Genomic DNA, 14,180 nt, shown 5'->3' on the forward strand with positions numbered 1-14,180 from the left:
AGTAATCCTTTGTCTCTAAATAAAAATAAAAATCCATTACTGTCTTTTTTTCTGTTGAACATTTTTTCACTTTTTTTAGGTCCTACTCAGCTATTAATCATTTTTTATAATATTCTTTTTTGTATATTATTTTGTCTTGTTTTGTTACAGTTACCGCTGAGAATTTTTTTTATATGGGATACATGGGAGATAAATTTTTAGATTTTGAAATGACCTTAATTTTGTCCACACACATGATTGAAAAAAATTATTTTTTTGGAAGAAAATGGAAGACATTGCTCAGTTGTTTTCTAGCCTCTTATTTTGTAGGACAGTGTCAGACGCTATTCTCTTTCTCATTTCATCATAAAGAGTGCTTTTAGATATTTTTAGGATTTTTCTCTTTTTACTTGATGTTCTAAATTTCACCAGTTACTTAGAAAAGTCAAACTCTTTACTCCTAGATAATAAGACAAGAATGAAGTATTATTTAATGTTTATCTGCATGAGGTGCTGTGTTACTTGCTATGCCAAGAGCTTTTGAAATTTATTTGTTCTCTAGGAGTTTAAAATAACAGGCAGTTAAAAGGCAGGATTGTAGGATAATATGCCAGTTAAGAGCACAGAGTACACAAACGAAAGAGCGTCAGAGATGTTCATGCTGTGAGTGGCTCACTTCTTATATCCCTGCAGGAATAGAAAGTATTGACATTTATAGGAGTGGCAATGGAAGCTAGGCACTGTTAGCTAAAGCAGCACTGGCTGTACAGTAATTCTCAATTAGATTTTAATAAGGTTTCCTCACTAGAGCTTTATTTTTTAGTTTTTAAAAACTGAATCATGAGGATGGTGATAGTGATGATGGTTATGATAATGTTTGAAATTGTTTGGCCTTTACTATGTGTCAAGCACTGTACTAGTCATTTTCCTTTTTCATATTTAGTACTGATAAAATATTCATCCCAAGTGTCGTTATTGTCTCTATTTTGTAGATGAGGAATTGATGGTTTGTGAAATAAGTGGCAGAGCCAGGATTTAAACTTAGGTCTGTTGGAATGTAGAACTTGTTGCTTCTAACCACTCCTGCGACTGTTTACTAGTGTAGAGGTGCTGTATACAGTGGGAAGCTCATGCTAGTAAGCCAGTTTTTAGTATCTGCTTCAGTAGTTGTTATATAGTTCTAGAATTAATTGTATTATTTTCCTAAACCTGTTTCTGCCCATTGTGTTTGTTACTGTTATTTATGTTAAGTAAGTAAACTAACGAAATGAAACAAGTTTTTAAAAAAGTTGAATGCCTTGGAAAAACAAAACATATTATTAAAAATAAATTTCCTTTTTAATTTGTTGAAGATGAGATAACTTATAAAAATTGGGGGATATAAAGTAACTAAATGTGATTTGGCGTTTGGATTGTTTTTCACTTGTCTTTGTTTCTATTTCACCTTAGAGAAACTGAAAGTTGAAATCACATACAATTTATTTGTGATTTGGCTCATGTGAGACTAAGAAGTTAAGACTCCAATCAAATGAAAAGGCATTGGCTTTAAATCAGAAATGACTGAAGTACATTTATACAGTTTTAGTTAAAGTGACAATATGCATGTAAATACACATTTAAATATTTGTTTAACTTTCATCAGTTGTCCAACTAAAAAGTCTTCCACTGAACTCTATCTAGCACTGGTTTGGCAAATTTTGTGTTTAAAAGTGCATATAATAGCCCAGCCGGGTGTGGCTCAGCGGTTGAGCATAGACCTACGATCCAGGCTATCGAGATTTGATTCCCTGTCAGGGCACATGCCCAGGTTGTGGGCTACGCATCCGATCAATGACTCTCTCATCATTGATGTTTCTATCTCTCTCTCTCTCTCCTTTCCTCTCACTGAAATCAATAAAGATATATTTTAAAAAAAGGGGGACATATAATAATACTTTAAGCTTTGCAGGCTATAACGTCTTGGTTTTAACTATTCAGTCTTGCCCTTGTAGCCGGAAGGCAACCATAAGACAATATGTAAACAAAGTCATGTAGCTATGCTCCAATAAAACTTAAGAAACATTGGCCATTGACTAGATTTGGCTCCTGGGCCTGATCTCTGCTCTAGATTTACAGTTCATCAAGTTTGGAGATGTTTTGAGCATCTTTTGTATCCTTAGTAACAGACTGAGCTTTTTCTGTGGTGAATGAGTGCATTCTGGGTTAGGTCAGAGATTTCTGAACAGCTTGAGGACAGAGATGTGCTGGCTAGATTCATAGCGATCTTAGGAGTTCTTTTATAGTCTGCTAGTGGTTTAAAGGATAATGTGGACACTTCATGGTGCCTCATGGTTGTTGGTTTGGCTTCAGAGTGTTTGAAAATCAAGTTTTCTCTTGAGGTTTATCTATAAACTCTCTGCCAGCTGTGAATAGATTGAAACCACTGGAAAAGATCTCTGAGCTAAATAGACTGGAATTTTCACAGGCCATGGACATACACTATAAACTTAGACATATAAATTTTACTTAAGTTTATTATAGCAGTTTTAGCATCTTGCCTAATCATATACAAAGATGTGATAATTGGGTAGCTGGTATTCACAATATAATAGAATCTTGAAACTTTAGAGATGGTAGCAACCTTTAGCTCTAGCCCACTTTTGTATAGGAAACTGATGCTCAGAGGTATTGAGAGACTAGACTTAAGTCACATGGCTCATTAATAGCAGAGCAGGGAAAGACCATTAAGAAGCTAATTAACTTCGTACCATCTTGTCTTTTTGTATGGTCAAATTTGTACAAAATTTGGATTTATATGCAACCTTTTTAGAACTCATTTTGCAAGTGTGTGTCCTAGATCAGCTATTTAAAGGAACACAGTTATTTAGGGGTATGTTACCTTTAATATTTTCTGTAGTGATGGTAAAAATGCCCCCAAAATTGTTTGATTCATTTCATTAAGCTCGTAAATAGCCTTTAATAGCCTTTAGCCTTCCATCTTAGAACTACTCAGTTTTTGACAGTAATGTAGCTTTTATTTACCCAAATGATTCTGAATAGATTCTTTTAACATACTTTGATTAATTGAGTGAAATGACTTGAATTCATGTTTCTAAATGATGGTGACAGGTTTTTCTAAAGGCTCTACAGTTAATATGTCCACTCCTCAATCACAGTTTTTCCACATGTATTTTTAATTAGTAGTAAATTGTTGTCAAACTGGAGTTGTAGCTTTTGAAAGCATATTTAATAAAACCAAAATGTTTAATTTATAACTTTTATATTTAAAATCTTGTACATGCTATTTTCATTAACCCTTTAAACATTTTTTTCTATTGATTGATTTCAGAGAGAGAGGAAGTGGGGGGAGAGAGAGAGATTGATTGATTGATTTGTTGTTCCAATTATTTATGCATTCATTGGTTGATTCTTGTATGTTCCCTGACTGGGAATCGAACCCACAACCTTGGTATATAGGGATGATATTCTAACCAACTGCGCTACCTGGCCAGGGCTTTCATTAACTCTTAATACATAGTATATGGAATAATTGTCATCATAAATAATAGAAGCAACAAAAATATCTAGTTTTATAATAATTTTATAAACACTAAATTGCATTTTTTTCCAACTGAGAAGCTAAAGAAATTATTACTCTCACCTATTAATGAATTTAGATATATTTCTTTTTTCTTCAAGCTCAAAATATTCCCTGAAAGAATATGTTTATAAGTGCTGACCTACTTACTATTTCAGGTATTCTTGCCTCTTCATACCTGTATCTATCTTCAGCCTTAGGTAGGCTTCTGAACCCCATATCATAGAAGAGTGGAACTTGTTTTAGCTCTGCTCATCCCTTTTGTAAGGCACCTGTAGACTCAGAGTCTAGTGTTCTTTTGCTTCTAAAACATTTTCCTTTTTTCCCTATCAATCTGTAGTTTTCTTTACTGAGGTAGAAAGGAGGGGCTAATGGAACGATAGTAAAATTTTGCCGTTTTTGTTTGAATTACAGATTTGACTCAGCAGATATTTATTATCAGCTTTGAGTCAGGTGTGAGTTTATTTAGTCCTGGGAGTTCACTGGCAATAAGCCACAGTCTCTATTTAGCCTGTGGGGAATATCTGGCCCATGGGCTGTATAAGGCCCATGAAATCATTTGGTCTGGCCCTGCCAAGGCAACTCCAGGCAGGACTCAAAATTCAATAAATCTAGGAGCCTTTTCATTGCAACAGTAATTTTGTATGGCCCTCAAATGATGTTATAAATATCCAAATGGCCCTTGGCAGAAAAAAGGTTCCCCACCCCAGGCTTAGACAGTCAGTCACAGATATTTTTTACTATAATACACGGTACTGTAAACCAGGACTTCCCAGAAAAAATGACATTTGGATTGGGCCTGGAAAGAAAGATGAACATTTGTGAGTGAGACAAGGAGAAGGTATGTTCTAGTTGTTGTGAACATTGTATGCAAGAACAGAGGATGTGAAAGTCTGGGGTTTGTTTGGGGAATTGCACATAGTCTGTACGACTGAAGTATATGCACTGAAAAGTGAATGGGAAGTCATTTTTTCACGTTAGTTGTTAAGAGGCTTATAAGCCAAGCTAATTTGGGACTTTATCCTTGATTTAATGGGGAGCTACCAAAGGTTTTAAAGCAGTGGATTAATGTGATTTTATTTCTGCTTTAGTTAGGAGCTGCAAACGTATATGTCTTTAGGGACCAGGCAGGTAACATCTATATGAAGCAGGAAATGGTCAGGCCCACAGGACTGGTCAGGCCTTGCCTGGAGCCTTTCACACACAAGCTATTTGGAAACACTCTGTCTGCCAAATCAAACAGAATATTGATGAAATTCAATCGGAAGTTAGACCCCTGCTCAGAGCTATCCCTGAAAGTGTTTTGGAGGATGTTGTACAGTGTTTGGTATACAGTAGGTGAATGGTGTTTGTCAAATAAACACACAGATGGATTGAAGGGTGGGCACGTGTGTTGTGTGCAGATACTCATAGGAGGCTATTAAGATAACTCAAGCAAAAGGTGATACTGCTGAGTTAAGACACAAAATTGAGAAAGGAGAAGAATAGGTAGATGTGAGAAATACTGAAATGGTAGAATTCATCAAGATTTGATTACCAGTTACATCTGAAGAGAGGGAAGAATTAAAGATGACTTTGAGATTCTGGCTTGGATTGAATGGGTGGTGATGATATGAATCAAAAGAGAGAGAACATGGGACAAGGAACAACTCTGGGAGAAGATACTGATTTTAGGCAGGGGATGAGCAATTATTTAATTCTTTCTATGCTAAGGCACTATCATGACTGTCCTTTGAGAGGGTATTGTTTTGGGGCATTTATTTATTTATTTATTTATTTATTGACAGAAATTGTTCCACAATCCTATTTTTAAGGAAAATCTCAGTCCTGTCTACAAGAATTCCTTTAACCTATCTATATCTGTGGCTGTGTCTTATTTTTCAGGCATAAATCCTATTTAGAGACTTTAATTTTTCTAATAAGGTATCAATCCTACATTGTTGGTTGTCAAAGGATATAATTTTTCTCACTCTCTGTTTTTACTAGAGAATATCATCTCGCTATATTACTGGTTTTACTTTTCTGACAAATTGCCTTATATCTGTCTATATCTCTCTATATATAATATATATCACATCACTCTGTCATTATCTCCTCAATTAGTATTAAAAGGCTCTATAAGAAGCAAATGGAATCCATAAATCCGTTAATGTATTTTCTGTAAGGTTTTGTCAAGGGTGTTGTGCCTTAGGAGATGGAGGTCATTGTCTCCTTATCAAGACTGGCAAAATTTTCTCTCTGAACTTAAGCCTAGAAAAAGGGATTTTTGCCCCCCCCCCCCCCAGCCTTGAGTTATTGGTATGTATTGATATTATGGACACTGATTGTATACTGTGGCCCTATTTGCTTTTGTTGCTGGACTTAGAGAATCAAATTTATAATCAGATAACAGTTGTAAGAAACCTGGCATAATTGTGGTGTACCAAAGTACATCTTTCACCTGTTCTTACTACTTTATTTTACTTCTACCTTAATCTTTCTATTAAAATGTTTTCTCTGTGATTGTATTTATTTTGTTAGACATCACAGATCGTTTTTAGTAGTGAGATATTGTAATTAAAATAATAACAATTCTCTTTTTTTATTATTTTAACTGACTTAGAATTAAAGGGAGTAAAATCAGGTTTAGTCACATATCTCAAGTGTGTAAATTAATGAATTTTTACAAAGTGAACATAATTATGTAATTACCTGCTAGAAGTAGAACATTGTTAGTGCTCTGGAAACTTCCTTCCTGCCGCATCCCTGTCATTATTCTCCCAAGGTAATCACTGCTCTGGCTTTTGTCTCTCAAGTTAGTTTTACCTGTTTTGAACTTAACATAAATGGAATCATATAGTATGCCCTTTTTCTGGCTGACTTTTTTTTGTCCAATATCATGCTTTTGAAATTTAGATGACACATTTTCATTGCTATAGTATTTCATTGTATAATTATGTCACACTTTATCCATTTATTTCTCCATAGATAATTGTGTTGCTTCAGTATTTTTTCCTATTACAAATAATGCTGCAAGGATTTTGTATGCATTTCTGTTAGATATATATCTAGGACTTAGTGATATAGAGTAAGTGTGGGTTGAGTTTCAGTAATGGTACAGCTTTCCAAAGAGACTGTATCAATTTCCCCTTCCTCAAATACTGAATTGAATGTTTCATTTGCTCTACATTTTTGCTAACATTTGTTGATGTAATTTTTAATTTTTAAAAAATATTTTTAGCTTTTCTGAATGTTTGTTTTGGTGCCATATCATAGTTTTAATTTCCTTTCTTGAATGCCTAATTGGAGTGCCTATTACTATTTATTGGCCATTTGGATATCTTCTTTGTCAAGCATCTGCTCAAGCATTTTGCCCTTATTTTTATTCTGTTCTGTTGATCTGTTTATGTATCCTTATGCTGACACTGTCTTATTGCTCTAACTTTGTAAACTTTTACCTGTTTTAGTATACGTCCCCCAGCATCGCTCTTCAAGATATTCTTGACTGTTCGTAGCCCTTTGGGTTTCCACATAAATTTTAAATATATCTTTATTGATTTCAGAGAGCGGAAAGGAGAGGGAGAGAGAGAGCTAGAAACATTAATGATGAGAGTCATTGATCAGCTGCCTCCTGCATGTCCCTGACTGGGGATTGAGCCTGCAACCCGGGCATGTGCCCTGACCAGGAATCGAACCCCGTTCGCCTGGATCCTAGGTCGATGCTCAACCTACTGAGCCACACCCAGCCGGGCTCCACATAAATTTTAGAAGCTTTAGTGATTTTGTCAGATACAATAAATTTAAAAAATGCTGCTGAGATTTCAATTAGAATTTCACTTATTCTAGGAAATTATTTTGTGAGAACTGGTATCATAACTATATTGAAGATTTTAGTCTTTTTCATGGTATATACCTTCTTGTATTTAAGTCTTCTTTATTTTTGCTCAGTTTTGTATTATATATTTTTATTAGATTTGTTCCCAGGTATTTGTTTTATTGAAATGGGATTTTAAAAAATTCATTGTCTAATTTTTTGTCCTTAATATATAGAAATTAATTTTATTTTTTTAAATTCTACTTTTTATCTATATTATACCTTTTATCTTTTTAAAATTTATCTTTATTTTTGAAAGTATTACAGAAGTCCCCCCGCTTTTTTTCCCCATTGACCCTCTACACCCCCCACCCCCACCCAGACCCTCACTACACTGTCTTCTGTGTCCATGTCCATGAGCTACGCATATATGCACATAAGTTCCCCGGTCAATAACCTTTTTATCTTTAAAATTGGTATCAACTTTTAATTCTTAAATTCTTAGTTTTATCTATAGATTCTTTAGTATTTTCTACCTACACAATCCTGTTGCTGTTATTAATGACTCTCATTTCTTCCTAATTCTTTTTCTTTTATTTTTTTTTCTTGCCTTATTGTAGAATCAGTAGGGCAACTTACTGCTCATACTATTGATCTGTGAATTTATTGATTATTTTTTCAGCTAGCATGAATTTATTTAGCACTTAGTTTGTCTCCTTTAAAGACACCCATATCTAACTTTCTATTTTATTTAATAGTGAACTGAATTCAAAGCTGCAAGATACTTTAGAACAAATTGAGGTAAGAAGGATTGTATCAGAAATTAATTGGCTTTTTCTTTTTAGAGGTTTTTAAATAACATAGATACATCTTATAGCATAGATACATTTTGACTTTTATGTTATTACCAGTGCTTCTAGATCACTATGCTGTATTTGTTGTTTTTCATTTGTAAAATCTGTGCATGGTCAAGTTAATGTTAATCTACTTGTAAATGCAGTAATGCTTTTGGAATTACGGTATCTGAAAACAGTATTTGAAAATATCACCATATCCAGAAAGATCCCCAAACTTTTAGTCATAGGTATGTTATCATGTAAATTATAACCAAAGTGCTTACCATGTGAATTATTTTTTGATTATCAACTATTACTTTTTAGTTTAGTGAGTAAATTTATTTAAGAATAATTATTGGCTGATGAAAAGACTTCTAAATTCCTAACCTCATAATAATATTTTATACAATTCATCAGAAAGGAAAAGATATGTCATTGTTAGTATGGAGTCTTGCTTTCCCTCCTACATTTATTCAGAGTTTCTTTCTTTCGTTGGCAATCTTTATAAAGCAAGATATTCATTTTTATAAATTTAATAAGAATTATTTGGTTTTCTTGTATTTTATTGTTTTTCTGATAAAATTGAGGCTGGACTTTCAAATGACCTTTTCTGAAAGTAGCTTTTTTATCATAAATGCAATTATTTACTAATTGTAAGAATGACTGTTTGATAAACATAAAGATAACTACTTTGAAAATCCTTTAAGTAAATAATCACCTCAATATTTTAATGAGGATCTTCTTATGAAAGCTCTGTATTTATTCACTCTTAATATGCAATAGTTTCTGTATGTATGTAGAAAAGTCATTTTAAAATGAAATAGAAATCCATAAATAAAGTTGTATTTAGATATAAAAGTAAGGTATGTATTTTAAGGTCAATGTAGTTTTGTTGAGAATTACTTTTCAGTGATTACAATAGGATTGTTTTATTATTTTTTAATAGTCCTACAAATTCAATTCATATAATTGTAGGATTTTAGTAGGTGTTTGAGGAAACCGAGATAAGTAAAAATAAAAACCTAAAATTTCTTTTGTAGCTATTATACTGATTTTGTGTCTCTTGAAACACTAGACATGCTTTTTTAGAAACATCTTAATAACATCTCAGTAAAACGTGATTATAGTTGGTAACAAATGAGAATTAAAATTTATTTATATTTTTATTTAAATTTGTTTTTGACTGTTAAGTGTTATAGTAAATTGGTTTAGATAGTAATTAAAAGTGAGAAATTAGTCTCAATATTTTTTCATTGCCTTGAAAACATAATTCTTTAACCACCTCTTGCCTCCTCTTTTAATTACATAGGAACAGTTGGATGTGGCTCTTTCTAAAATTTGCAAGAATTTTGACATTAATCATTATACCAAAGTTCAACAAGCCTATCGACTTCTTGGAAAAACACAGGTTAGTTTTGAAAGGTTGTTTGCTTTCTAAAAAATCAGAAATCTGTTAATATTCATGATTTCTTAAGTCGGAATATTATTAGTATAATGTCCTTAAAGTTTCTTTAACAAAGTAAATTTTTTAGCTGTATTCACAGTAGTATCATGTTGTTCACATAGGCTCAGAGTATATATAGTGTGATTAAAACATTACAGAAATGTTTTGACCTTTGAACTGGTTGTCAGGTTTAATATTTTCACAATTTTATGTAGGTTTTAAAACAAGTATATTATAAGGTGATTCAATGGGAGAGGGTTTGTAGTCTTTTTTACTTCACCTTTTGGCCCTGAAGGAGAACTTCTTAATTTGGAGCTTCATGATTCCTAGATAGGCCTGCATGGCTCCCTCAGAGTGGTGTGTTGACTTTCATGCACTGTGCACATTTGTTGGTAAAACAGGTAAGCTACATTTATTAGATTTTTTTCAAAGGATTCCCTTATCCCCACAATGTCCTTAGTACTCCCTAGATGCTTGGCTTTATATTTACTACTCAGTGGTGTCCTTGAAAAACTTGAAAAAGGGGCCGTGGTTGGAAAGTTAATTTTACCTTCTGTGTGTATAGTATTATACAGTATCTACAGAACATCTAAACACAATAGTTGTGTTTTCTTCCGTTAAATGGTCTTTTGCCTTAGAAAGAAAATTAAGACTTTACCAAATCATTTAAACTGTTTACATTTTAAAATCTGAGTAAAGAAATTTGTATTTTTTAATTTACTTTATTAATTTTCATATCTTAAGCTATATCTACAAAAAAATATAAGAAAGAAGACACTTGGTAACTTTAAGGGACATGTTGAAAGACTTTTGAAAATATGATTATAACTTCTAATTTTCTCCATTAAAGAAATTCTTCACTGGTTAAATATATATTGGTACCTACTTTGTGCATTGCTTCAGGCACCTGAATATAGACCATCATGTATCTTACCTTCTAGTTAAGGAGACAGACATTAAAGAAATAAAAGAATATAATGTCAGGTGATAGCAGTTTCTATAAAGAATATCTATCAGGGTAAGTGGATAGGGTGATGTAAAGTACTGATATATATAAGATGGCCAGGAAAGGCTTCTCTGAGAAGGTGACCATTGAGAAGCATCCTGAACTCTGTAAGGGAATGAGAGCAGAGGGGATCCAAAAGCATGATTATGCCAGACATATTCAAGTGAACAGAATGGCTACAGTCATAAATACAGACCAACAGAGCAGTTTCATGATTCAGATTTATCTTCAGTTGTATGACGTTGTGGTTATTTGCAGATAATCAACATTACAATTATAATTCTGTATATAATAGTGATCTTTGTGCTATAGCTTATCATCGGTAAAGATTTTCAAATCTGTTGAAATTTATTCATTTTAATAACAAAAAAATTATGTTATATATTTTCTTTTCCATAGACAGCAATGGATCAACTTCATATGCACTTCACTCAAGCCATTCATAATACTGTGTTCCAAGTTGTTCTTGGTTATGTGGAACTATGTGCAGGAAACACAGATACAAAATTCCAAAAGCTGCAATATAAGGATCTCTGTACAGTATGTAGCAACTTAATTGCTTTTCATATGTCTCTCTTAGTTTTTAAATTCACATCCCACTTTTCTTAGCACCTTTTATTTGAAGATGCTGCTAAAATAGAAACAAATATGATTGCCAAAAGATTTTTTCTCCTATATTCTTTTCCTTATAGAGCAACTGGAAGATTCAGTCACAGTCACACAGAGGGTGAAAGTTGATGAGATAGTACAGATTTGCGGAGTGCAGTAGCTTCTAAATGGACTTTCCACCCTCTCATAGCTTCTTTACTGTCTTTCTCAGGCTCCTAATTCTATTCTCTGATTGTGTCTGAGGTGCTTCTAAGCAATCATCTTTGCTGGTTTTTTCATACACATTTCAATTCAGTCTTTTCGAGTAAATAAATGCTGTTTCTGTCAGCATCTGTTACCAGTTTTGGGGTTTTTTAAATCTTTTTATTCTTAAAGAAACAGATCTATAGGTGAGAAGTGAACTGAACTGGGCTTTGTTTTAGAATTGGTTCTACTGTGGATCGATGTGGTGTGAGGAAAAGAGAATGATGAACTCTCGAGAATGGTGGTGTCATTTGCTTTTACAAGGAAGACTGGTCTGTAGTGGAAATTCACGAATTCTGTTTGATATCTACTAATATTCAAGTGGACTTGTTGCAGAGACACTTGGATAAAAGAATCTAAGGAGGTCAGAGTTGACATTCTAGATTTGGGAGTCATTAGCATCGAATTGAATTTAAAGCCATGATGCTAGATAAGAAGATTGGGGGAATGGATATAGATATAGAAGACATGAGATCCCCTGGGCCTTGTGACATTCAGGGCAGAAGAGACCAATAAAAGAGGCTGAGAAAAAGCAGCTTGCTGAGTAGGAAAAAAGCAAGAGGTGGTGGTGTCACAGTAGCCCACAGAAGGAAGTGATTCAAGACGAATGGACTGTAAATCTCTCTCAGATGCTTCTGAGAGTCTGAATAAGGTGGTATCACAGAACTGACCACTTGATTTGACGCTGGGGGTGGTCATTGTTCATGTTGGTCTCTAATTCTAGCCCAAGGTTTCTCACTGGAAACTTTCATAAGTTTTCTCTAATATCACCTCAAGAAATAACAGTTCTGGGAAGTAGGTATCAATTCTCTACTGTAATTATGTTCAGGAATTCATGTGAAATTAAGCTTATCTTTATTCTCCAACTAATTAGCTTAGGAGAGGAAAAGTGGAGGGAACCCTGAGAAGTTTAATAAATAATTTGACAAAAGGAAATTTAAACATGTTTTCCTGATGAGAACACATATCCAGGACCTAGAATGGCACAACTCATGCCAGGGAGATAATTCAGGAAGGAACCTTGTATTAGAATGTAAGGTTCTTAATTTTTCAGCATGTGGCAATGGGAGTCATTTTCGTTCTGATTAGCAGTAACTGATAATAATTATTGAGGTCGTACTAGGGTGAGAGTGTATGTGGCTATGGAGTGTCAGGTAAGAAAAAAGCAGCAGAGCCCTCAGGAAATATGGATAGGGCAACGATTTTGAAGCTTTGTCATCTCATGGTACATATAAACTCATTACTACAGTTCTGCGGCACACCAAAAAATACCTTTTTGCCAATCTGACAAAGAAAAAATAGGTATAATTTTGATTCATTCACACTGGACAGCTATTGTTATGTTGACTGTTGTCATTTTTTTATTGGATAGTCTAAAGAGGTCTGTGCCCCTGAATGAACAGTCAAGTATTGCATGTTTCAAAAATTCTTGCAGCACACCGGTTGAAAATCACTGCTATAGGGTGCTGACTGGCAGATTTTAAAAGTGAGAAGAAACAGCCAAGGCATTTAGTAGGTCTTCTCTGTACCACGGCGATATTTTGAAGGAAGTCCTTGATTGTAGATAGAGTTTAAATATAACATTAAAAATGAAATAATTGAGATGATACACTGATCGGAGTTGACAAAGGGATGGAGTTCCTGTAAATGAAACAACTGACTTTCCTTCAAGTGGAGAGAGTCATCTTCGTGCTCTTATTCATGGTATTCATTTAAACCATTGCCAATACCAGCCTATTACTATATGGACTAGTATGAAATTGAACTGATTTTTATATCCTTTTATAAAGAAGTCGGGGGCAAGATTTGTGTTGTTTTTATTTACTCTGGTAAGCAGAGCACTTCAAAGATCTTAAAGCCGGCAGCATTCTGTCCCGTTATGAAATTTCTGCCATTTGTGTCCTGTCACTGTTGCTCTGAGTTTAAACAGTTAGTTGGCTTTGAGCTTTTTGAAGCCATTTTGCAAATGAATGTCCTTATTTTCCTTTCTTTACTAAACCATGTTTTTGAAATGATTTAATTGGAAGCACAGTTTTTCTTCTTATAGTTTATCTTTTAGTCTGGTTTCCCTGTTTTTTCTTGAATGTATTGACTTACAGTTTTTAGATTAGTAATTTAGGTTCTTTTAAAAAATGAGCACATTATTTTGAAGCACAAATAAACTACTAATACTTAGCACAACATTTTCAAATCAGAATTAAGCCCCATTCATTTCTGGAAAGAGCCAATGAAAAGAGGCATAGTGGTCGTTTTGTGTACTTTAAAAATTTAGTCTTGTTTGTGATTGCATTTCCATTTCCATGTACCTTGCATGTTTACCCCAGTTTGTGGAGAGACTTAAAGACACCAAGTAGTGATCTTGTAGAGGAACCCTTTGTAGGTTATTCAAAAGTTTATGAAGTGTGCATCAGTTAAAAATATTTTTTTTACCAAAGTTTTTTGGCAGCCTGATGGATGTCCCTGGGGAGCTTATTTCAAAATGTTGATTAGGCTGTTATTGATTAATTTTATGATAACAAATCTGGGTAAGCTGGCTGAAGTTTTTCCAGCCATTTTTCAGTTGTTCATATACAAATGATCTTAATGAATCTTGAGTACTGTTTTTGAAATAAACTTAATAATATTATAATACTTTGGGAGGAAATGTACTGCTTCTTTTGAAAAAACTCTCTGAAATCATTTCAATATTTGTT

General features: G+C 33.6%; 1 protein-coding gene across 1 annotated transcript in view; it reads left to right on the top strand.

The window, feature by feature from the left end:
- The window catches only part of VPS50 (VPS50 subunit of EARP/GARPII complex), a 96,495-nt gene that overhangs the window by 32,938 nt on the left and 49,377 nt on the right, over window positions 1-14,180 (top strand). The window contains exons 10-12 of the mRNA XM_081147863.1: window positions 8,108-8,150; window positions 9,495-9,593; window positions 11,035-11,175. Coding sequence (XP_081003989.1) covers window positions 8,108-8,150; window positions 9,495-9,593; window positions 11,035-11,175 — 283 coding nt within the window. The remainder of the gene's footprint in view (window positions 1-8,107; window positions 8,151-9,494; window positions 9,594-11,034; window positions 11,176-14,180) is intronic.

This window comes from Miniopterus schreibersii, assembly GCF_964146895.1.
Source record: "Miniopterus schreibersii genome assembly, chromosome: 9".
In the NCBI taxonomy this organism is placed as follows: domain Eukaryota; kingdom Metazoa; phylum Chordata; class Mammalia; order Chiroptera; family Miniopteridae; genus Miniopterus; species Miniopterus schreibersii.